At 36.1% G+C, this 25,699-nt stretch overlaps 1 protein-coding gene across 5 annotated transcripts in view; it reads right to left on the reverse strand.

The window, feature by feature from the left end:
• The window catches only part of EZH2 (enhancer of zeste 2 polycomb repressive complex 2 subunit), a 48,969-nt gene that overhangs the window by 13,004 nt on the left and 10,266 nt on the right, over positions 1–25,699 (reverse strand). For 2 of the 5 annotated variants that reach the window (XM_029961816.1, XM_029961813.1), the window contains exons 2-9: positions 16,250–16,373; positions 15,655–15,783; positions 12,658–12,774; positions 11,136–11,256; positions 8,880–9,023; positions 8,246–8,348; positions 7,490–7,653; positions 735–826 (exon numbers count right to left, since the gene is read on the reverse strand). In XM_029961816.1, the coding sequence (XP_029817676.1) occupies positions 735–826; positions 7,490–7,653; positions 8,246–8,348; positions 8,880–9,023; positions 11,136–11,256; positions 12,658–12,774; positions 15,655–15,783; positions 16,250–16,373 (994 nt within the window). Of the gene's footprint in view, positions 1–734; positions 827–7,489; positions 7,654–8,245; positions 8,349–8,879; positions 9,024–11,135; positions 11,257–12,657; positions 12,775–15,654; positions 15,784–16,249; positions 16,374–16,474; positions 16,545–25,699 lie in introns of those variants that run through there. The other 3 variants (XM_018075653.2, XM_029961815.1, XM_029961814.1) reach the window with 3 other exon arrangements.

Below are 25,699 nucleotides of genomic sequence, written 5' to 3' on the forward strand. Positions count from 1 at the left end.
AGTATTCCAGTTCTCCTTTTATTTTGGCTGCCAAGTGAAAAATAATTCAGTAGTAAATTTCTATTTTCCCAGATGACAGAAAAAATGAGAATTTCCTACAGAGAATACCTGTCAAAACACAGGAACTCTTCTGGCACATGGCACTTCAACAATATGTGTTCTGCATTTTTTAAAATGCAAGTACTGGTAATTTGTTTTCTAGTGGAAAGGGGTATGACAATGTGTAGCAAGTTTTTAGATTGGAAAATTGCATAGTTTTTCATACTAAAAAATTTAGGGGAATTATGAGAGAGATTTGAAATTATATTACATCTCACCTTATTAATTTCCATTCTTTTGCTTCTTAAGACTTTAAGTCCTGGATGGAATCTGCCTTTGGCAAACTAAAAAACCTTTATAATTTTTAGTTGTGATATAATTTACAAGAGAGCTTACTCTGCAGTTCCTTGACTAGACTGGACACAACAGCAGCAACACCATCATTAAGAGGTAATAATACTTCTTCCCTACAATATCTCGGGCTACATCTAACGGATCTAAAATATATTCCTATTTAAGATGATTGGAATTTAAATCTTTTCTTTCACACCCACTGAAGAAAACCTACTTGACTGCAAGTGGCCCACAAGTATATGCACTATCCTAGATCCAGTGTGTCCTTATATTAAGTGTATCCTGCTATACTGCAGCTAGCACTAGCACTCAGTGAATTGTAACTTATAAAATTATCTTACCAAATGTTGATAACAGTGCGGTCCACAAGGCTTATTATCTAATGCTGTTTCTGTATTCTTTCGTTTATAAGTATTAGGAGTTGCATGGAATGCTGTTGAATCAAAACATCACATTTTTAAGTTTTCATATAAAAATATATTAAATATCTAACCTTAAACAGTATCCAAAACACAAGGTTTACCAAGACTTTACTAAAACCAGAATAAAAATATTAAGAAATGGAAAAAAGCCCCACAAAATAAACTCCATGTAGTGACATCTGACTTACCACTTAAATACACAGAGACGCACATAGGTTAAGTTTCACATATCATGGAATGGTTTGGAAGGGACTTTAAAGATCATCTAGATCCAAACCTATTGCCATAGACAGGGACACCTTCCACTAGTGGACCAGGTTGCTCCAAACCCCATCCAACCTGGCCTTGAATACTTCCAGGGATGGGGCACCCACAGCTTGTCTGGGCAATCTGTTCCAGTGTCTCACCATCCTCACAGTCAAGAATGTCTTCCTTATACCAAATGTAAATCTATTCTCTTTCAGTTTAAAGCCATTACACCCATTTACATCAGCAATCATCACATTTATTTCATGTATGAAGGAAGATTTGCTATATCTCCCTTCCGAACAAAAGAACAGACTTTAATTTATTGTCATGTTAAACAAGAATTATTCAGGGCTTCTCCTATTAATGCATGATCATTCCTTCAATCTGTTAGATTCAGTTGTTCAATTCCTATCTTGTCAAAAAATCCAAGCCCGTACACACTTTGGAAAGGTAATGGATCCAACTTTACATTTTCATCAAAGAGAAGGAGACACATAAGCATTTTTCCTCTATTAGTTTCTCAGCACTCCAACTAAGCTGATAGGATGGAAGAGTTCAGTTCCTGTTCCTGTATCTCAGGAACTGAACTCTTTCCCAGGGTAAAAATAAGTTAGCATTGCACAGTCACTATGGATCAGAACAACCACAGTTAAGTCTGCAACTTGCAGAGAAGTTCTGCTCCTGTATCTGATGGACTCTGCATAGCTCTATACAAGCTGTGGAGCAGTAACTCGGAAAAAAGCAGAACTGGGTATGTTACACATGCAACAAGAGCATCTTTACAACAGGATAGCAGAATCTCCTACCCATTTCTCTTTGCCAGAGCCTGTTGTCCTCCCATGCAATCCCTGCCAGCAGGATGTTTTCAGAGAGAGTGACTTACATGGTTTTGCTGGAAGTCTTGGGAACTTCTCCGTAACACTTACTTAACTGAAGCCTGGAAAATCTGCCCCTAGACTCTCACCAAAACTCATATACTCATGCTCCCAAATTATATTAGGAGCTTTTTGAAATACTATTCCTTAGTTTTTTGCAATATTCTTTTTTAAAAAAAAATTCACCTGTGTGCAAGAAAAAATTATTCTGGTTTTCTTGATATATATATATATATACACAAATAGATGCATATCAATAAATACTTTGTCCCCCGAATGTGTTAACAGTGGCATACAGAACTGCAAGGAACAAAAATGGGGAATGCACTGAAGTTCAAAAGGAAAAAAAAAAAAGAGTACTCAGTGCTAGCTATCTGTTTGTTAATGCTCTATGAAGGCCTAGAAAAGACACTCATCTGAAAATGTGGCTTTTCCAGGCTCTGTAAAAGCACTTATGCTACAGTTTTACCACAGCTGCAGTTAGGCAACTGTAACTTAGAGTGAAGTTTTTAAACATTCAGTTAATTATAAGTGCTAATGTTCAAACTGAAAGGTGAAATCCCTCCCCTCTTACCCATATTAATCTAAAAGGGCAGTTCCATACCAACACAACAGACATCCTTCTCCCTCATTAACCACCACCACAGGCTTTCCTACTCATCTTATTTCTAGATCATGCACAGGGCTTCTCTCTATATATCCACTATGCTTTCAAGACCGAGCTTTTTAAATGCAGCTCCTTCCCTTTTAAAGAATGTGGGCAGAGCCCAAATATGTCTTCACAGACAAAGTTTTGAAAAGTAAATTTCATTTCAGTGGTCTGGTTTGCAGCGTAGCTCTGCAAGCATCACTGAGGAGGGTGACCAGTGGTGGTGAGCACTTCTTAAGAAAGCTTCTCTGATGAAACCACTCTGTCTTGGAACAATCCTTTCATGCTCCCCTCCCATAAAGGAGGGCAGGCTGAAAATCAAATCATAAATTCTATAGTGTTGTGCCTGTATTAATGACAATAGCACATGGGAACCCCAGGGAAGCAACGTATTCTTACAAGGCTTTCTTAAAATGGTATAAACAATATAAAAGTATCACTAATTAAATATTGCATCCCTTTATTAAAAAGAAAAATCATGTTTTATAAATCTGGAAACACAAAAAAGCTTTAATTTTCTACATATAGGCATGTAGCTCTGTGAAAATTATTCACAAGCAAGTATAGGAATTTAATTTATGCATATTGTTGCTATTAGCACTTTCTTCCCCCAGGTTTCAGTTAAAAGCTTTTATGTAGTATGTCAGTTCTCATATATTTCAAGTAACCTTGAAGTGTTCATACATTCTCTAGGTAAAATACACTAAATAACAAAGAAACCTAGCAATTTAATGCCAAGTTATTCCACCTTTTTCCAGCTTTTAAGGAACAATGAAATGATGGGAGTCCCCCACCCAAAACAGAGAGGAACCCCCCCATTTTGTAACACTGCATCTTCAAATTTGCACAGTATACCATTTCACTCAGGGTTTTTTTCCACATAACTGTTTAACTTTCTCTTCATAGCACAAGAAAAATAATCTTACATCAATACAAAAGAATAATAAAACATTTGCAAGCCATGATCCATATCAGAGTGCTGCAGTGTGCAGAAATCAAAACTATTCTTTTTACGTGTTACTTGCAGATGCAAACACTTCTCTCACAAGTTCATTGTGTGCAGTCATAGAATAAAATTTTTTCAAAAAATTGTTTTCCTTTGGACAATGAAGACCTGCTTAGTTTGCAATGTAGTGAAATAAATCAACCTTTGATATTTTTAAACCAGAGAGACTTCAAAAGTAGGCTCTGATACTTCATATTAGAATTATATCTTGTATTCAATTATTTAAAAAACACCCAACACAGAATGGTAAAGACAACTATAGTCAAAATCTACCACCACTGTTGTGAGGGATTTTTTTGGGGAGGAGGCTTGTTACAAAGAAAGGACCCAGGACAAGTATAAAACTATTTGTATAGCTGTATTATTAATTTTTCAAATATCAGTAATAATGTTTCTTAAAAAAAAAATCACAAAAGACTTTTTAGGGTTTCCTAAATACCTAGAGTCCATATTTCTTTAATAATTTCCTCAAGAAAATAATTCTAAAACTGCTTCACTGAGCATATTTTTTGTCTTTGAGATTTATTATCTGTCTCATCCCCAAGGGGCTCAACTCTCATATTTTTCATAATGTGAAAGTACACAGGCAACAGTTTAGCCTGAAATGTACATTTGCTTCACAGTCAAGCTATTTGGGAAATTCCCCCTACCTGATACTTTTCCTTCTTCTAAATTCTTTGTTAGTCCAGACATTTAGGCATAATTCCTTGCTGTCAGCAAATGAAGTCGGTACACAAGTTTTTTCAGTAATGTCATCACCTGCACATAAAGGGATTGCCAGGTCGTCAAGGGGACTTGACATGTTAAAAATCTAATGATAACTTTTCCTATATTTAACTCAAATGTTCTAGAACAAAGATTGGAAACTCCATAAAATAAGGCTAATCTTAACAAAAATGGAATCTAAGAGGGGGGAATTACAAAAAGCAAAACCAGATCCAATAGAACTCCTCTATTTTTTTTTTTAATTCTCTATGCCTTCTCCAGAGATTTGCACCTTTCAGAGTACAAATCTGATCACTATGGCCCACCACATTACCAAAGTAATTCATCAAAAATGTCATCTGCAGAAGCTAGGACATCATCCAGCAGCACTTGGGAAGTGCATGAAGCAGAACAGAGGTAACCGTAGAAAGGTTATCAACTTTTTTTAAAAGTTAAATTGTTAAATTGTTGCAGAGACACTGAAAATTGCTAGTGCAGCCTTCCAATAACCAGAGCGGTCTTTTTTTTTTTTTTGATGAGTTACTTATTCCCAGCAATGAGCCTGGTGAGTTTTTACAAACAGTCTTAAAATTTCACAGGAAGCAAAGAGGTCATATAACTGACTCTCTCAGTTTTTAAGGGATAAATTCCTAGCTCTAGACGGACACGCAGACAGACAGACACAGACAGAAAACAATCCTCTTTCTTTGGTGTTGCTATGGACAAAAGCAAAAGGAAGCAATGCATCCAAAGCAGTGAGCAGTCATTGTTGAGGTGGAATCTGGGTATGTTTTCAGGGACTGAAAGCATGACTGAAAGCATGACTGAAAGCATGACTGAAGCATCAGTTTACTACATTCAGTGTCCAGTGCGGCAGCTACATAGTGAATGCGTAAATCAAGCTTCAAGAGACCTCTTTGCAATGATCAAGTATCAAATACATCATTACCAGTGACAATGCATGTGCTGCATAAGCTGTCATGAGGAGCATTATCATAACCAGTAATTTCACACTCCATCCTGACACAAAGGTACCTCTTGAGTGCATTCACAGTGAAAGTGCTATTCATCCCTCTTTCTGCTATGGCCCTGAAATCCTGAAGGGATGATTTAAAGTTTGGGCATTTTGAAGTACGAGGCACAGTTTAAATGAAGCCTTGGACATACACCAGGTTGGAAAGAACACTGACTTGTTTAAGGGATACATCAAAATTCACCAGCAACAAGAACTTAGGCAATCTTTCAGCAAAAACACTTTGTCTTCCATCTCAAGGTTATGAACACAGAGAAAGGAGGCACAGCACTTTTGGCTTAAAGGATGCTGCTAGTGTGAGAATTGAGGTCCTGCAGCCAGTCAGTGTTTCAGCCAAAGACTCTGGACTTTCCCATTGGCTGAACCGGGCACTCAAAAACACATCAAAATGTACAACAGTATGAACCCATCCTTCACAGCACTCAGAGAACAGAAGTCTCACAGAGTTCATGCCTCAGAACTGTGAACCAGTAACACCAGGCTCCCCAGAGTAGCAAGCACCAACACATGGTCCGTGGAACTTTTCAGTTCTACTTCTGTCAATCTGCAAAATGACTGTGAAAGGCAAATCTACACAGACTAATGAAATATATGCATATTTTAGAGGAACCCACATCTTCACAGGAAGACTCCTACAAGTTTATAAAATCAGTGAGAAAAATGACTTAAGACAACTGCTGCAGAAATACCTAAAGTCTTCAAAGGTGCCACTAGAAAGAGTTGGTTCTCACTATGTCCAGACAATGTTTTTTCATTGACTTAAAAAGTCAAAATCCTTTTAAAATGGCATTTAGTCTCTCTGCTAAACTATTGAGAGTGTCAAGAACTCATATAACCCCTGCCAGATAAATGGATTGCCAAGAGGCAGCAAACAGCTTCACTTCCCTGGCCTACAGACTAAGGCTGCACACAGCAGTTCTTGGAATGAGTCATCCAGGCAACTAAGATACCACAAAACCTACAGCTTCACAGAACACATCATGTTGAAACTGGTTGGACAAGATAGAAGCTATACCTCCAGAAACTTATTGTTCTTTAACCTCATTCAGAAATAAGTGCTTCCTTTTATTTTTTTCTTCATATTTTCAAGCAAGGGCTGTCAACAGAATATAAGGACAAAGTGAAACAGCAGACCTAGCTCCAAAAGGCACAAATACTGTTGGAACTAGGAACATGAAAAGCTTCCCTCCTCCCCACCACCTGAGAACAACTCCAATTCCTCCTCAAACTGAAAGGCAACTAAGGGATACTAAAAAGCAGCAGCACTGTGCAAAGCCTTCAGTGTGAAGTACAAACAACAGGCAGACTGCATGTGTGCTGGATGAGGAGCTGCTGACAAAGCACAAAGATTTCCAAATGAACATGCATGCGCACTCACAGTGGAACATGCAAATGAACAGTTAAGTCAAAAGAGAAAATTAATTTGAGGGCATCATAGTATTCCACTCCAAGTCAAAACCACTTCATAATTGACTGTTAGTTTCCCCTTTACATTTGACTCTGTTCTCTGAGCAAGAACTGTCTCTAGTAGCACTTCAGAACCTCTCTTACTCTTCACACTTTGCAAGAGAAAACTAACATCACTGCTAAGCTCTTGTCAAATCCTTCTCCCAAAAGAATGGGGCGACATGAAAGCAATTCAGTGGAAAGGATATCACAGTTTTTAAACTCAACCCTCTGAAATAATTCTTCAAATAACCAAGTTATTAACTTGAGAGGATAAAAGATAAAACTGTTCATGAGCATTTATTCTCCCTGTTGCAAAATGAAACAAGTTTGATGAATAACTAAGAATTTTAATGGAAAAATACATTCCATTCTCCATGCATAAACTGAGAAAGTGTAACATAGAACCAATAGTAGAAAATAATGTAGTTTTCTTACAGACTATATAAAGAGAAGTGATGTTACAGGTTGGTCCAAGTCAGGAATATACAAAGTCCTAAACGCAAAAAGGATAACAAACTACCCCACAGAGGTGTATTTGGTTTTTCTGAGGTACAGTTTTCACTGCAAAATAATGTCAACATGGACAAGCTGTTTTCATAAACTTCAGAAATACTGATGCTTTTATTTTTTCTTCTCTTTCCTTCCTACTGCATTATATCCTGACTTGCAAAACCAAAACATATACAAGCACACTATAATCATACTTACGATGTAAGAAGCAATCATATTTAAAACAGCGTCTACAGAAGAGCGTGTGGAAAGAGTGCAGGCTTTGCTCCCTCTGAACGGATTTCGCATTTGGTCCATCTATGTTCGGTGTGCACTCAGGGGGAAGAGCTCCGGGAAGCTGCTGCTCAGTGAGTTCTTTATATCTTTAAAAGAAAGTAATGGATGTTATTTATTAAGTATCTATTTTTTTTAAAAAAACGTATTTTTTATGCCAGTATCACTCTATATTTTCAATGACAAATTTAAAAAAAACAAACAAACAAACAAACAAAAACTAAGAAATATAAGCCAGTTAAAAAGGTCAATCTCTTAGTGACATGACAAGTTTTTAATTTCATAATCATTAATACAAATATAAAATTGACTAGGAAAGAATGCATTTGTTTTCCAGACCATCATCTCTTCATATATATTACTCACTAACTCCAAAAAGGAGATTTATTTCTTTTTTAACAAAAGCTTTTGCTTTAACACCTCAAAAAATGACATAGATTATTAAAGACACAAAAGTATACACTTTTGAACAGTTTAAAAGGAAGGCTAATAAACGCTTCTGTATTGTTTGACTCTGTGGGAATGGCCAATTCCCTTCAAGTTTCACTTGCAGCAGTTACACAACTGCCACAGAACTAGCTGCAAGGGGGACCATTTCTAATCAACAAATATTTAATGAAGTAGAGGAATCCTTGTTTCACAGAGCAACACAGCAATATACCCTAAGAAATACTTTCTTACTTCTCTTTCAGTTCTTCTGCTGTACCCTTGTCCGGAAACATGGAGGAAATGGCTTCAAATATCTTGTCAGAAGGAAATCTCCGAGGTGGGCGGCTTTCTTTCTCTGTCAAGGAAGCAAAACATTTGGAAAACAAGAAAATTATATTCCTGTTCCTTTGCTACCTCAATAAGGTGCTCAGAGAAAGGGGGACTTCACCAAAATTCTAACATGTAAAAATATCACAGACAACTTAAACTGAGTTAAGTGATCTTTCCTGCCAAGAGAACTCTACTAGTAAAAACGGAGAAACGATTATTTCACCAGCAGATGGAGATGGCAATTCAGAACTCTGCCTACTTTAGAATAATATTTCATTTTTTGAGGAGTACCAAAACATTTATTAAACAGTTACCTGACTCATATTTGTTACATTTGACTGCCTCAGTATGCAGATAAACAAAAACTGACACAAGTATCTTGTAGTATTCTCTGTACAAAATGAACTCTCTTGAACTAAGTGACAAAGGCAATTATGAAAATCATGCTACTTTAGACCTGAAAACTGTATTGTATAAAGAAGGGTTTGAACAAGTTTATTTAGTGGTTAAATAAAAAGTTTTGGTTTTAACTTTTAATGCCTGCAGACAAACATACCCATCCTGTTACCTTCCCGATCTTTTTGCTTGTCATCTCTTTCCTCAGGATTGTCATCTCCATCATCATCATCTTCATCATCACTATATTGACCAAGGGCATTGACCAGCTCAACAAATATTTCATCATTGATAAATCCACACTCTGAAATTTAGCAAAATTGTGAGTGAACACAAAAGCACAACGTGTATATTAAGTATTTTTAATCCCCCTTACACTTCAATTAAATTATGGCAAATGCTGTTCATAAAAAAGAATTTTGTGTTTTTCCCCCCTCTTAGTTTCAGTATATGAACAAGAGATGAGTTAAAAATACTCATTATTCATTTCTTAGACTGACAACTGGGAAGGCAAGACGGAAACTTGTGGGCATTTTTCTTTTCCCGACTTCCTGTGCTTCATATCAGTACACATACATAAATCTCTCCTCCTTGGAAGATAAAAAAAAAGCATTACTAGCTAGACTATTTAAGAGATTTTATGCCAGAATCCCAGTTCCAACATGGTAAGTTAAGCCAGTCTGGAAATGCATGTCTATAAAGTAATTCTTAATCAGCTGGGGAATCTCATGAGAGATTTTGGTTGGTAGTCCCTCAGCATCCACTTCCCTATAGACCCCATTAGCAGGGTGATAAAAAAAGAATGCAGTTATATATAAAAAATTCAAGAGAAAACTGAAGGATACCATGCTGCATAGATCTACTTATTAGTTTATATTCTGTTGTGACATTCAGAGGGCAGAAGAGATTTAACAATAAGGTATTTCTGCACAGAGGAAAAATCATAGTTAGTGTTGACAGAAACTGCTATTTTTCAAAAAATAATCATGAACTGTGCAGGAACTTTAGTGCTTATCACCATCCTCTTTTGACCCTGGACTGGTGTTGGATGTCAAAATAACTTGACAGAAACTAATAGTTTTATTACTATGTAGACACTGAAAACACCATTTGGATGTTTTAAACAGAACTCTTAATATACACACACAGGTTAGTACAAATTAATCTCCCAAACATGCAATTATAAAGCTAGTTTAGAATTCTGACTCCTACACACGAATGCCTCTGGATTACAGAGTCCCACAGCATTTAATTACAGTCACTCAAGAATACTAGTTATTGGGAATCTAAAAAAAGTCTTTCTACTTTCAATATATAGGTTTGTAGATCCCATAACAACAATAATCGCCATCATAAACTTGGGTCTCGAGATGCTCAAACAGGATTAATTTTAAAGCTAGACTCATTTAATAATAAATTAAATCATAGAAGACATTTACTACTAATGTCATCATTTTGACATAACCAGTTCTCTGACAGGGATATTAGCAGTCAGTAAATCTGTAAAAATATCCAAAGGCCAAACCCCATGAAACATTTTATGTTCCTTATGAAATACAAAGGCACCAGCTATCCTGAGGACATTAACAAGTCAAACATGTAGCAGTTATTATCAAATCACAGGCTTAACTTTCATGAGAAGCACATAATGAACTCAAAAAATGTCATTCTCTTCCTCAATCACTTCAGCATTAACAGGAATACAATCAATTTTAAGAAACTATTCCCTGTTTGAGTGAAGGGGTAGACTGGGTAGGTAATGTTTCTGTGAAGGAGGAACCACAGTAGTCAAGAGAAGCCTTTACAGCTGTAAAGCTCAGTATATAAACTTGTATACTCGGTCTACAAAACTTGTATAAACCAGTTCTGAGTGAGCACACAGAGCAAGTGAAAGGTCACCACTTCACTGAGACTTTAGCAAACTAAGAGACAGATTACATTGCAGGTAGTCCAGCTTCCACACAGGAGGAGAGGTAAACTACACATAACAATAAATATATACAAAAACCCACAAACCTACAAGAGGTTATTCTACTGAATTGCAATTGCAAATGTTGTCATTGTCAGAGTTTTGCATACTTCTCCTGCCACCTTCTCCTAGGCAGAACACGCAGGGATATTACAATATTTTATTCCAAAGTTCTGGGCACAAAATTGAATACCAAGAATCACTGTATGGTATAGGGAAAAAGATAATGTGCTTAATTTCTCCATACTACTACTTTAAAACACTTAGCCTTATGAAAAAGCAAAGCAATATATCTAAATAAGGAAGCCAGTTATACCCAATGTTTACACAATGTAGAGATTCTAGTGACACTACTGTAACAATCAAGCCTCAAGCCTTAACAAGCAATACTACAACAATTATTTACGTAGGAAGAAGTGATTTGTATACCTGAGTGTTTGGGCTCACCTCTGTCTCCATGCACTTTCCCATCATAGTTCTTGATGAGTTCTTCAATAAAGGTACCATCCTGGTCAAGCACTTCATCTCCCATATATGGAATGTTATGTAAAACAGTTTCATCCTCTACCTAGGAACAACAGTTATAATCAAACAATTTTAAATTGCATTTTCAAGTGACCATTTCTGCATTGCTATTTTCCACAAGGTACAGGAGTCTAGCTATCACAATTAACTAACTGCTTTCACTGCTTTAGCACATTTACCATTAATTAAAGAAATGAAACAAAACCATCACTGATGTTCAACAATTTTTTGCACTCATGGTGACTGGCTCAAAATACTAACACTAGCTCCTAATCTCAAGGTTAGCAGTGTTTCCACAAAGCTTCTACTATGGAAACCCATTAAGTTACCTGGCTTTGGGAAGCTTGCATTTGATAAGTTCATTTGCCCCCCTGTGGATCTCTTCTACAGTAATGTTGGAAACCACAATGGAAACCACCCCTTCATTGTTTTGCCAGAGATAAGAAAATATGCCACAAAAAGACTTTAAATTCAAGTTGTCTAAACAGCAAGCAGAAACATGCCTGACAATTTAATCTGAACTCCACTGTCTTTTTTTGTCTGCATATAAACTAAATGCATTAATAATACCATGTTTTATCAGTAGAATTTATGGACCCTGATACTCAGCTGCATCTTCCAATACTACAAAAGAACGCCCTATTGTTAAGAAAATAAATGTAAACTTTCCTGCTGATCATGATTCTGCAGTCCAAAATATCCAAACACTGATGAATTGAAAGCAAGTAGAAAAACGTGTGGAAGAACTCTGTACATATACTGATAAAAATGGTTATTTAAATCACTATGTTACTATTATCACAATAACCAGTCAACAAAGGTGATCATACACAAAATGACGTGACAAAGATTTGCAATAAGCTAAGCTTTCCAAATAACTCAAATACCTACATCAGAAATCTAGAGTTATGGCTTCTGCATACAGTGAAGCTAATCAGAAAAAAAGGCCATACTCAGGTGCTAAATGAGAATGACCATTACACAGGGAGACTATTTGAGGATTAAGTTCCCTTTATGCCATAAGAATTACTATTCTGCTACGGGTATGCTGGTTGATTGTCTTACATAAAAGTATTCATACTCCTCAGAAAACATTTCTCATTACACTAATCATATACTTTCAAATAAATTAACATTTGGTAAAGGTCACAGAAGATAATAGGTCACCTGAATTAAATAAACTTTATTGCAAGATTTTAGAGATACTTAGGTTCATCGAGGATAGAGGTTTAGTTTGAAATCAAAGTTATCTTTTTCTTTATTTTATTGGGGGAGGAGGGGCTTATTTTATTGGAGGGGGGGCTTATTTCTGATTATTACTGCCTTATTACCAATACCGAAGACAGAGAGGGTAGTTGGCAATGGATTTTTGCTGGTTTACTTCTAAAATTAACGCTTCTGTTTTCTCCATACATTTCTCCTCCCAGCACTTGCTTAAACTTACCATAAAATTCTGTTGAAGGGGAGACCAAGAATACATTATAGGCACAGAAGCAACAGCATTGAGAGTCTTCAGAGGGATGACTTGTTTCGGAAAATCTATGTCGCTGGTAACAGAGCACTGAAATAAGAGGTTGAAGTTACACTTACATAGTGAGATCAGAAAAAAAACCAAACAAAAATAAAACACAGAGCAGTCCACAATGTACCAAATTCAAAGAGTTTCTCAAAATTAGCCACATCAACCTTTGAAAAACACATCTTTTTTTTAGGGCATAATAGTATAAATAGTTTTAGCAGGAAAAAACCTCAAGAATTATTTCTATGTCAATACCTTGATAACAGATCATGATGGATTTTTTCCACTTACTATTAAGTGGCTGTGATAGTATTTTATTTGGACTATTCAACCTACAATACAAATTAAGTTTGGTATCTCAAAACAGATTTAGTACCTGTTGCTGCTACACTGCTGTTAGTGTATTTATTCAAGCCATTTGAGAGCCAACTGAATTCCCCTGGTTTTGGATCAATACACTGCAGATATCACGTATTATTTATGTTATAAAAATAAATAAAAATTTTACTTTAATGCCGGCAAGACATCTTATATACATAAAACCTCCATGTCTTTTTAAGTCCTGCCTTGTTTTCCTGTCATTCTCTGTTTATCTCCATCCTATCCTCAAGCCTTTGCTTATGCTCACTGCTTACAAAGGAAAAATGAAAATTAATTCTTAATACACAACTCTGTGTATTAAGTCAATGAGTTTTCAGCTACAGGACTACTGTTTTAGAGATTCAAAGATATATGTAGCCTCCAAAGGATAAACACTCCATAGAAATGTAGACAACATTAAGTTATTTTTTCATCTAATTAACAGTTAACAGACACAGGTCAACTTCTCTCAAATACTTGGGCAGCAGCATGAAGAACTCTGGAAAAAAAGCTAGAAACAAAAGCAGATAGAAACATACAAACCTAGGAGAAGTACAATAAAGAGGATTTCGAGATCGGTAAAACAAAGCTTAGAACAGCTACATGAAAGAAAAAAGTAGAGACAAAAGATCTTTCTCCTTTCCAGAAGGGAAAGATGAACAGAGCTTCACATTTCTAAAGAAATAAACAAAGTAATGTAACAAACAGTATACAGAGACAGCACCCTGGTAGAATGACACAAGCCAGATTTATTTCTTTTCTTTTGAATCTGCAGCAAATTAAATTAGATTTCTGCTCTGCATATGAATATTCAAGACACTATCTATGCTATGCTACTGCTTTATTTCCGTTTCAGGTTAATGTTTAATTTTCTAGCTAGCAGCCACCTAGCATATTTTTCATGTATTTTTAAAGAAAAATACAAAAGTAAAAAAACTAATTACTTTTATCTTTAGAACTAGAAATCTCAGGCTGACAAATAGGCTATGTCAAAATGACTCAAAATGTTTGGTACTAAGTCTCAGTTATGTTGCCCTATTGTTTTGGTATGGAACCCAGCTTGATGTTCAGTAGGCCAGCACGGGACACTTTATTGTCACTGGCTGAAGGCACTCACAGAACCTTTCCATCAAGTCACTGAATTTCTAGCCAGTGTCTTTCTTATGCAACTCTGAAGAAATTCAGCATATTAAGAGAAAGAGATTTTAAAGTAATCTTTTAAAGTCTCCACCATTTCTTTGTCTCACTTCTCTCACTGTAAATTATGGCAATCTTAAATCAAGCATTAGAGTTCTGACTCATGAGACAGAGACTGGATTTGAATGCAGTAATTAGTGTGCTCTATCAATACAGGCAGGAAATTAATATAAAGAATAGTGAACACCAAGCTTCAAAAAAAAAAAAGAACAAATAAAGAAGAATTGCGAGGAATGATCTTTTACTAACAAAAAAAGGTGAAAATTGGATGTGCACCTGTGTCGATAATTATCAGAAGTTCTGACTCCACAGTGCCATTTAATAGGGAGAGCTGTACATGTAATTGCATATCCAAGAAAGTTTAAAACAGAACACTCAATGGTCCTGGCCTGCTCGCATGTGAACACACATGCACCTCTGACACATCTCTGTCCCCCAGTTCTCCACTAAAATTTGAGGAAAAGGAAAATCTGCACATAAAGTGCTTTTTTTTTTTAACTTATTCACAGTAAGGTCTTTTCATTCTCATCCTAGCTTTTCAGATTACAGATAAAACACCTTCGAACTGGCTTAGTTGGAAGAAGTGCCTAAAGAGCAACTGAGAAAGAAGATAAATTAACCTGAGCTGAATACAGAAAGTTGGAGTCGGCTTAAACCATTGTTCAAGCTACCAACATGACACAGGACACAATCCTGAGTAACATGCTCTAGGATGACTCTGCTTGAATAGAGAGGCAGTCCCTTCTAATCTTACCCATTTGGTGATCCTGTGAAAGCCAGTTTCGGTGCTCAAGTTGCACCACAATTAGGGAAATGTTTTTCACAAATTTAGCTTCCAGTCTGCTTGTGCAACACAAGGGTTCATCAACCTAACTAACTCCTTTTAGGATCTCTATGGCTAAATGACTTTAATTAATATAAAGAAGACTTTGTCAAGTGGGTGTGTTCACATATTTCATGTTTTAACTCACTATGAACCAAAGTAACCGCTCATTTTTACAACTTGGAGAAAACTCCAATAGGTGCAAGAGTAAACTCCCAATACCACAGAGACAAAACAGTTTGATTAAAGGATGCTGAGGTATGACCCAAGTATTACCAGAAACAAAGAAGCTTCACTTTTGTGTTTCATTTAAAGCTAGGTAGCCTGCTACATATTTATTGTTTTCCAGAAGTCATATGATCAAAGTAAATAATAAATAAATTCTTTAAGAGACTTATATAAAACATATTAAGCTACCAAGTCATATCATGCTGGGGGGAAAAAAAAAAAAAAAAGAAAAAAAACAGCCAATTTTCCCGTAATAAAACGAAAACGTGCTAACAACCTTGTAAGTGGAATTACCACAACACATGTTAACCAACCTCCCTGGTCCCGCGCAATGAGCTCACAGAAGTCATGATGTGAACAGGCTGTATCCTACGTTGTTTCCATTCTTGATTTAAGATTTCAGTTCTTTCCAATATCTTCTGACGATTAGAATTAAACATACTCTAAAAATTAATCACAACATTACAGATAAATCAAAGACTCTAAATTAACATGCTAGCATCCTAAGGCATTATAACATTAAAAATAAACAAAAGCAGACAGGTTAAAAAAAAAAGTGCTCAGAACTCAATCATACAGATTTTGTTTAAATGTCAGTGAGATGCAATACAGCTCATTATCCCTCTCCTCAATTCAAACCACACACTACATTCTAAAGAGTATGCAGCTAAAGAAGTTGCCATACTTGTTCTCCACAGTATCTTTTGATACTTAACATTCTCAATCCAATTACATATAAATGTATCACACCTGTTTATAAGACCATAGACTTAAGATAAATTTTCAGTAGGTTAATGAAGTATTCAGTGAAATGGTTATAGCAGATGTTAACTGCAAGACACCTCATACTACAGAGGGAAATCAATATTTGTATAATTTCATAAGCAATAGAACCAAAAGATAAAGCACCTTTACTTCATCCGCACGTCGGAACCTCTTAAGCTGTCTCAGTCTCATATATTCTGATTTTACGCGTTTTCTCCAACAAATTGGTCCCTTCTCAGATTTTTTTCCGGTTTGACCCATGATTATCCTACAAGAGACAATGTCATGTTAATATTACCAAATCTGATGCCAGTGCTTATAGAAGAAGTGGGAGTGAAGTTAGGTAGGACAAAGACATTCCTTTAATACCTTTCATATCTAATTCCTTTAATTCCTTTCAATCAGACACTTGTGATACCATCCCAATCCAACAGAGAAAAAAAAAGAAAATGTATTTAAGTGAGAGACACTGGAAAACAGTGATTATAATTACAGATCAGTGGGACCCTTCACAGCTGCTTTAACCACTTCTAATGCCTCTCTACAAAAAGGTACCCGATGGATTTAAAGGGGTGAAGAGGAATAAATCATGATTCCCACTTCAAAGATACACACCGGAATCCCTACAAGCAGCCTTGTAAATTAACTTCTGGAGATCTATGTTCATGGCAGACAAACTTTTTCCTCCTTGCAGGAGTGGTCCTCTTCACTAAGACACCAACACCTAAAATAGGCTTCTGGAGTTGACCTGAAGTGCAAAGAGGTACTCTCAAGCACAGTCCTCCTACCCAGCCTCTCAAGCATGAAGAAATTCTAGAAATAGACTGAATAAGAGACTTTGCTCTTTTCTCAAGTGTTCTATAAAAACCCAAACTGTCCGCTGATTCCACTTTTGCTGATCACCCTCCTAGTGCCAACTGCTTCACTTTTATGTTACAGGACTGTTGGCAATGAAGTTGTATTTTTACATTACAATCCAAGCACATTGCTGGAATATGCCAATCTGCTCAGTATTTTTCAAAATCAAGGATCATATGCTGCAACTATGCTGGCAAAGACTATTTTGACAGCATCCTGAAACTAAACCACTACATCAAAGACTGGTTTCCTCACAAAAGCTGCATTGTAATAACCTACAATATTTCACTAAATAGCTCAAAATATCATTCACAATAGCCATCATGGATGAAAGGCTGAAATGTCCTGTTGTCTAAGGTTAATATATTCTCAAACAAGCATCATTAATTTGAGTAGTAACAATTACAGCCCTTCTAATTATCAAGGCAGGTCAACATGAACAGAGGTGTCATCTTCAGGCTCGAGTCAAAGGCCCAGCGCTACTTTCACTGCCCCACACCACAGCTCCCCTGGCAGTCATATGTACAGCTTTATCCAAGTTATTAAAAGCTTGCTGCTCTATTTTCAGTAGCTCTGCACAGGTCAGATGGGAGTTCTATCAGATTTTATGATGGGAGGGGGGAAACTAATACAGAGTCTTTTTATTCTCTGGGTTACACCTTCATTTATACTGAACAAAAGGTAACAAGTCTATAAGAGCCTGACACACATCTTCATGCAAGACTTAATAATCATATTTTGTAAGAAAAATCGTTGGGTTTTTAGATTTAGAATGAAAATTAATCTACAAACAAATGGCAGAATTGCCAGCCCAAATCATGGGAAATATTCTTTGATTAAAAAAGACACAGAATACAAATAAGTATCACATAATGCACCTGACTAGACAGAGGTGGAGGATGGAGAACCAGCACGGGGAGGTAAACATAGAGTAAAGCATTGAACATGGTTAGTCTGCTTCCATGCACAAGACAGCAAGCAGAATCCACCTGTATCTTATTTGCCACAACACCAAGAGATAAAAAAATAAAATAACAATTTAAAAAAATAATTCTGGACCATGCATGTTAGAACACGGTCAAGACAATCAGTGATTCAAAGTGCACTATGATATTGATTAGAGAACAGCATAAAAACACCATGAAGTACAGAAAATACATTCCACTATATGTTAAACTAAGCAAAGCAAAAATATGGAAAACCATCCCATTAACTGGAAATAAATTAGACATAGAATAAGTGCCTTTAAATAACAGAATCTCAATTTGTAAACAATACAGAACGTCGAAATTCCTTCAGTTACGATTCAGCCAAAAGAAATGGAAAAAGTACCAATGAACTCTAAAGATAAATGAAAGCTCAGTTGACAATACTGAAGTAACAGAGCTCATAAAACAAAAACACAGATTACATTTACTTATTCTAATACTGCATCAACCACAGCCCTTCTTGTTCTAGTTTCCTGGAGAATAACAAATGACTCAGGCTTAAAACAAGCTTTCTTAACTGAAATTAATTTGCCAGATAAGCCCTGCTCATCAAAAGCAGATCTATATGGAAATCATATATAATTGGATTAAAAATAACAACAAAACAAACTGACAAAACCCAACAGAATTTCCATCTTTCTTTCATACAACTTAAATACAGCCCCAGGAAGACCCCACAAACAAGGCTTTAAGATGTGAGAGATATGTACCTCCATCAAATAAAAAATACAATCTATTCAATTTTCCAGCAATGAACATAGTTGTTACCTGTTGTATTAAAATGGTAAAAAATAACACCTCACAAGAAGATTCATATTTCCTTTTAAAACAGCATAACTTACGAACGCTCAGGTCATTCATCTGAAAACAAATGTGACTTATAAGAACACTCCTCTTCCACTAGTTCGAAGCTGCTATCTGGGGCACAATACAGAAAATGACTTAAATGTTCAAGGCACCAAAAAACAAATCACAGAAAATGAAAAAAAAAATTGCACTGTTGCTTATGTCAAGTTATAGCAAGAAAAAGTTCTTCTAGTTAAAGTAATAACATTAATGAGCAACAGTCAGTGGAATACACATCATATATTAAGTCAAATAAGTACAAACAAATTAAAAAATGCCTCTTAAATGTCAAATCCATATTATGAGAAAAAGCACTCAGTGGAAAGGAAACATATGCATAGATAGGTTATAGAAAAAAAATATAGCTGAGAGAAAAAAAAACTGTCCTGGATGCACATTTGTAAAAAAATTTCAGTGATTTTCAAAACCGATATAACAATGAACTCTTAGCAGCAGTTTTTCAAACCAAGTGAACCATGCTTTTATGTTTCTGGGCAGTTAAACATCACCAAAGTAAAACTACAATGTTGCTAACATATGTACTATGGTAGGGGGTAGGGCAAGAAGAGCATATTCATAGGGAACAGAGTTAATTCTCACAGTGCAATTGATCCATCATCTTCACATCAGGACTACAGACAAACACCACTGGCAATTTCCAATATCAATTCAAAGGTTGTCCCCAAAACTATACATTTAGGAAACTAAACCTGAGAAACTGGGATAAGAAGTTTCACAGGCAAGGACAGGGAATGTTGGGGGGCAAAAAATGAGACAGAACTATGAAGTCTTAGAGGGGTGCTGGACATTACCTCCAACCCTGCAAGCAAAAGTAATTTGGAGAATTAAAAGACTTCAGGGAAACATCAACATAAACTCAATCTCTGAGGCAAATTCAGGATTGTAGATGCTGTCTCAAGCCTACTGTTGGTCTACTTGCATTAGTACTTGTGTGTTAGAAAAACCCTTCCCAAATCACTTTCTTACAAATGTGAACAGTAGAAATTATGAAAGTACTTTGAGCTGTAAAAAACTACAGAGTTTTCACTTGGTTAGACAAGAAAAGAACATTCCACAGTTTCCTTAAATTATGTTGAATGGGAATCAGCTAGGATTGCAGAGCAGAGAAGTTAGTGAATGTTAAGATCAATTTGTTAGAGATAGCCAACTTTTCATATAAAGTTTCAGAATATCCCCTACAATAGCCAAAGTGGCACAAGCTAAATCCCATCTGTCTAAGAATAGTTAAGCCTGTTTTAAGACTGCTAAGTGTTAAACAGTTTTCATTTAATAAATAAAACATGATACTGGTTTGTCTCAGTGCAGTGGTCTGATTCTGAGAGCCCCCAGGCCTTATCCTTCTTCACTGTCCCCATTTCCCCTTCTGAATCCTGCTGCTAGTTGTTTCTATTGTTTTTAAATCTTATTCTTTCCCATTTTTCATCCTTTTGATAAAAAGGGTCCACAGAAACCACCTAACTGCCAAAGATCCCAGTCCTGAAAAGCTTTATCCAAAAGAAAGAAACTAAGTAGCAGCCAACTCAGTTATTTATGGGCAGATTACGGCACTCCAACACAGATACAAAGAAAGCAAGCACAACGCTAAAGCAGTTATACTGTTTCTAGAGAAAGCTCATCTCCGAAAGTGCAGAATGACTTCCACACAGAACCTGAACTGAACAGATCTCACCTGGCATCACACTAAAAAAGGAAACCTTGCCATAACTCCCTGCACCTTCTTTGCAGAAGAGGGAACACTGGGAAATGTGGTGAGACATCCCAAGCGATTCGAGCGTCAACACTCAAAGACTGACAGACTGTCTCATTCCGCACTAGGCAATCATTCTGATTCCACAGCAAACGAGGAGAAGCATGAACCACACTTAAACGCAAAAGCTTAACATCTTGGGTCCAAAGCTGCACTGAACACAGCCAGCCTTCCCAGAGCACAGCACTGCAGAGTTAAAGGGACCCCACGCTGCCTATCCCACACATACAGCTCAGCACTGCTGCACTCTGCTGCCCAGCTCTCATGACACCCACACTTTTCCATTACTTGTCCTATTACATCTACCTAATTCCCTGAGCTATAGAATATACCCTTGCACAATGTACCTAAGTGTATGGGTAGCACTGAACATTAGATAACTATACTAAGGACAAAACCAATGTATTTTCAAACAGACCACTACCAAATACAAGGAAAATAACAAAACTAACCCCTCTTTTTGAAGTAAGGGGATTGAACTATGCTGTTAGGAATGAGACATACTGAAGCCACATAGACACTGCTTTAAGAGGAAAAAAACATCTACAAGAAAATAGAAACAAAGACACAGATATTCTTTTCAGTTTCTACTCATACTTGCATATCTGGAAATGAAAAAAAAAAAAAAAAATGGCAGTCCCCTAAAGCATATACATTTGTGTTTTAAATAAAGCCAGCTGAGCATTTCATAATTCTGCACAAGATTCACATTCCTTATAGTAAGTTTTTATGAAAATTCATGTCTATAAGCTTAAATCAGCCAACAGTTACTTTCAGCAGACAAACTCTGTTCAACACATCCAGGATTCATAACAAAAGACAAAGAAGTGTAGAACAATTTCAGCTCAAATTGCTCCTGCTTTGCCTATGGAACATAGAAATAGCCTTATTTAAAGACAACGTCCTATTTTTCTTTGATAGTTTTGGCAATATCCATCAGTGACAGACAAGTACACAGATAATTCTCTAAATTAGGCAGTCTATTCAAACAGTCATATGGTTGTCAAAAACTATATTTAAGCTCCTCTGGCTACTGTGCCAAATTTCAGGAAAAAAATCAATTAATGAAAATTTTCAACTGAAAAGCATGGGAGAACAAATGAGGGGGTCTGCCCTTTTGAAAGAACGCTATTAGTTTGTAATTGTGCTTAATATTACACAATATTGTAAGCTGTAAAAATACTACATTATCTTCCCTCTACTTAGGATTCCTGTTTGGAGATATTTATGAATTAAAACATATTTTGTACAGTATAATTTATCAGTTCTTTTTTTGTGAATTAATCTACACTCATAAGGTCATTCACATATTTTAAATATATGCATAAACTGCTACAATACTGCTCTTCAGAGCACTCTTAACCAACAGTTTCAATGCGGGGGATGGAGGGGAATATAAAACCCAAGAGAAACCGCATATGCAATCTGATGCAAACAGAAAAATAAAATAAGCAATCATGCTTTTTGCTGCCTACAGTAAGGAAGGAATACAACCATCCACATAGGTTATGGGCAGGTAGTGGGAAGTACTGCTTCTACCTTCCATAAAGCAAAATGCTTTCACATTTGCTTCTCAGAACATCGAGCTCGAAAAGAATGCATTTACTGCAACACTCTGCTCAACAAACTGTATCACACTGCTCCTTAATCTCTTCTACCTCACTCTTAGCATGCCAACAGCCCTGCCAACAGTGACTGACTTTCACTAACTGGGAAGCCCAAAACATGCATCTGAGTTGGCTCCATGAACTCTCATTTCAAATACTATAAACTTAATTAATTAGATTCAATGCTACATAATGAAGGTGCTCACCAAAGTAACTTCCTTCGCAGCAATGGCACCTTACAATCATCCCACCCTTCCCAATTCTTTATTCACACCCCAGTACTGTCCAAAAACTGGATTAAACTGACCAAGGATAAATAAAAAACTCACTTTTTGTCACTTTTTCTGAAACACGGATGAGTTTGATGACCCCATCCACAGCTGTGGCTTCCTGTGCAGAGTTATAAAGCAAAAAGAATTTGATAGAAAAACAGGCCAACCCTAGAGAAAAACTACTGCAGGCAATGAGACCACAAACAGGCACTGGTTTTATACATCAGTTTGCTCTGGAGGGGCAGACATGCTCTTGAGCTGCAAGCTTTTATCAGATCCAGACAGCATACAGGTCTTTCAGCCTGAGCTTATGCAATCTTACTAATGGACAAATCATTATATAATAAACCCTATCTGAAGTCAACACGGAACTTCTTCAAGCAACTGCAAAACTTACAGAAAAAAAAACAAGCCAAAGCAAACAAACAAACAATCAAAAACCAAAACCAAAGAAAACCAATCATACCCCACCACACTCTTCTATGTTTTTTCACAAATTAAAAAAATTTTTGCTTGGGCAGCAGAATTTAGGACAACTTTCATGTTCAACTCAAAAACCAGAATTTTAGCAACAAAAGGAATTAACAAGATTTTTTTCATAAGCCTGCAAAAAAATTAAATACTTGCTAGAAAACAAAACAAAACAAACAAACAAAGCAAAACAAAAAAAAAAAGGTATTTTAAGTATCAAAACCCAATGCATCAAGTTCAGATACAAAGTTGTTAACTTTCGCTAACTACCTCAAAAAATCTTTTTTGTTACAGGATTTTACACAGCACGATACAATGAAATGATTGTTCAACTGCAGCTAATTAGTTTTCATGCATGTTAAACTAAACTTTACTGCATACACTCTTGGAAATTTCCTTTTATGATTTTACTTCATGCACCCTAAATGCAAAACAAGACAATACTCTCTATGAACCTATCCTAAACCTTTCCAGAGTAAGCAGTTTCCAGGAGAGTCTTATTACAACTACCAAGCATCTGAAAATAAACTATCAATAAAACACATACATATTGCTAGACTTCAAAAAAAGTAACTTGAAAGTTAATTATAACTTAGTGCTGTAATCTGCCAGATCTGTCTCCTTCATTTATATCAAACTTGTGTAAACAGTACAGAGAGATTCCTGGGGAAAAAATATAGTCAAACAATATTATTCTCTATGGCTAAGTAAGAAAAATTGTTCACTGTTGTGACTTCAGAGCTGCTAACTTTTTCCACATTAAGTTATGTAGGTGTGGGGGAAGAATGACACTCACAGAAAATCTAAAGGCTTTTTACCTGTGCTATTAGCAGAGACACACAAAAATATGCCTAGAAGTTATGTAGTTGCTACTCTGCTTTCAGGATTTTCTAAAGCAAAACAAAACATGGTTTTCTTTTAAACTTATCTATGTAAGTTTATATACCACATTCTCATTTCCATGGGAAGAAAAATATTCCCAAGGTCAGTATCAGCTTGGGTATTTCAGATACCAAACCAAACCAACTAAAAAAAAATCTCTATCTCTGAAATACAACATAGGAAATATTAGCATAGTTTATCAATAATATTTCACTATAAAAACAACTATAGTACATTAAATCTTTTACAGAAATAGTCATAGAAAAATAGATAGAAGTAAACTAAGGTGTGTTTTTTACTATTTTAATTATAAAAATGTGGTATTTTAACTTAGTAGTGCAGTTCAACCTATTTTAAAACAAGAAATATATAAAAATACTTCTATATGTTTAAAAATTTACCTCATGTTGATATTCCATAGGCTGAAGTACTGTATCATTAAAGGCAGTTTAAATTTCAAGAGAGAATTTGCATCAAATGCTGCCACCAGTTCAACTATCTTCCTCAAATGCTATTTGGTGCTAGTTTTACCTGGAAAAGACATCTTCTGTCCACTGTGTAAGTGGTCACTCATTTCCACTTCTACACATCTTTCTCTACTGTGAGAGCTTAAGTGCTTACGATTCTGTAATCAAACTAGGTCAGGAAAAAAAAAAATCTGTCTGAACAGCCCAGAAAATGAATATACTTGGTTTTTAAACACAATTTTTCAACAAAATCAGCTCCACATGCTGGTTTGTTCAGCAGCCACAAATTTGTTCAAGTCATGAATTCTTGAATCCACACAAGGGACAGGGGTTTAACCTCTACTGAGCTCTCTTTGGCAGTATCTAAAAGAAAAGGATAGGTTCATGAACTGACCTAAGCAGGTAACTCCAAACAGCTCATCTGTGCTTCCTTGCTCTGACAGGCTTCAGGGGTTGCAGATGATGTAGGTGAACAAAACACTCATGATCAACTCTAACAAGATTACATGTTCTGCAAGAATGTTCTTGATTAGTCAAGAGATGGAAACTGTTATACAAGCTATTGTCAAAGACAAAACTATTAACTTTAACAAATTTAATGTAAGGATGAGAACCACCAACAGCCTCAGATGTACCAATGCCAACCCCAAACTGAGGAACAATGACTGTGTGAAATCAAATGTCCAAATTCCAGAAGATTTCCTCTTCCTCCTCTTCAAGTAAGCAGAAAACCCCTGGTTTGCAAGTAGAATTGAAAGTCTGTTTTGCAGTAACATTCACATATAGCCAAGATATTTTCCTGTCAGCCCTAACACCAAACAGACTGATAGTAGCTATAGTAGGCTTTCCAGGTAATATGGTAGCACCAAAGGCAGGTCTGCAGCTATAAATAGGCATGCTATGAGCAGTCTCATCACAATTAAGCTCCTATTATTGTGACAGCTAGTTACTTGGAATTACTATTTGCAACACTAAAATACATTTCAGTTAGTACCATCCCTTTTAAAAGCAGCATAGTCACTACAATATTGGGGGTTGCTTATGTACCAACAACCCAAAGATTTTGCCTCCACTGGAACAGCTGTCAAATCCAAGGCTAGTGTGCTTTCTCCTCCCTGATGTAATCAATGGTTATTAGTGTGTTAGCAGTTACCTAACAGAATTTAGCTTTGAAGAACATTTCAACTTAACCAAAACTAAGCAGCACATTCACTTACCTATTTGCTCTTGGAAGCTGATAAATACATCCTAGTGTACTTCTCAACTAGGACTGGGAAAGGAAGTGGGATCTTAAAATGGCATTTATTTCCTCTCTTCATTGTCTGTCTACACTACTTTAGCATCTCAGACAGATTTTACATAGTAAATATGATAAATTTAATTGAGTTGATCAGTTACATCAAATCATATCTTTTCTGCACTCAAATGAAGCAG

The sequence above is a fragment of the Manacus vitellinus genome, unplaced genomic scaffold (assembly GCF_001715985.3).
Source record: "Manacus vitellinus isolate BGI_N305 unplaced genomic scaffold, ASM171598v3 scaffold_3_pilon, whole genome shotgun sequence".
Taxonomy (NCBI): Eukaryota; Metazoa; Chordata; class Aves; order Passeriformes; family Pipridae; genus Manacus; species Manacus vitellinus.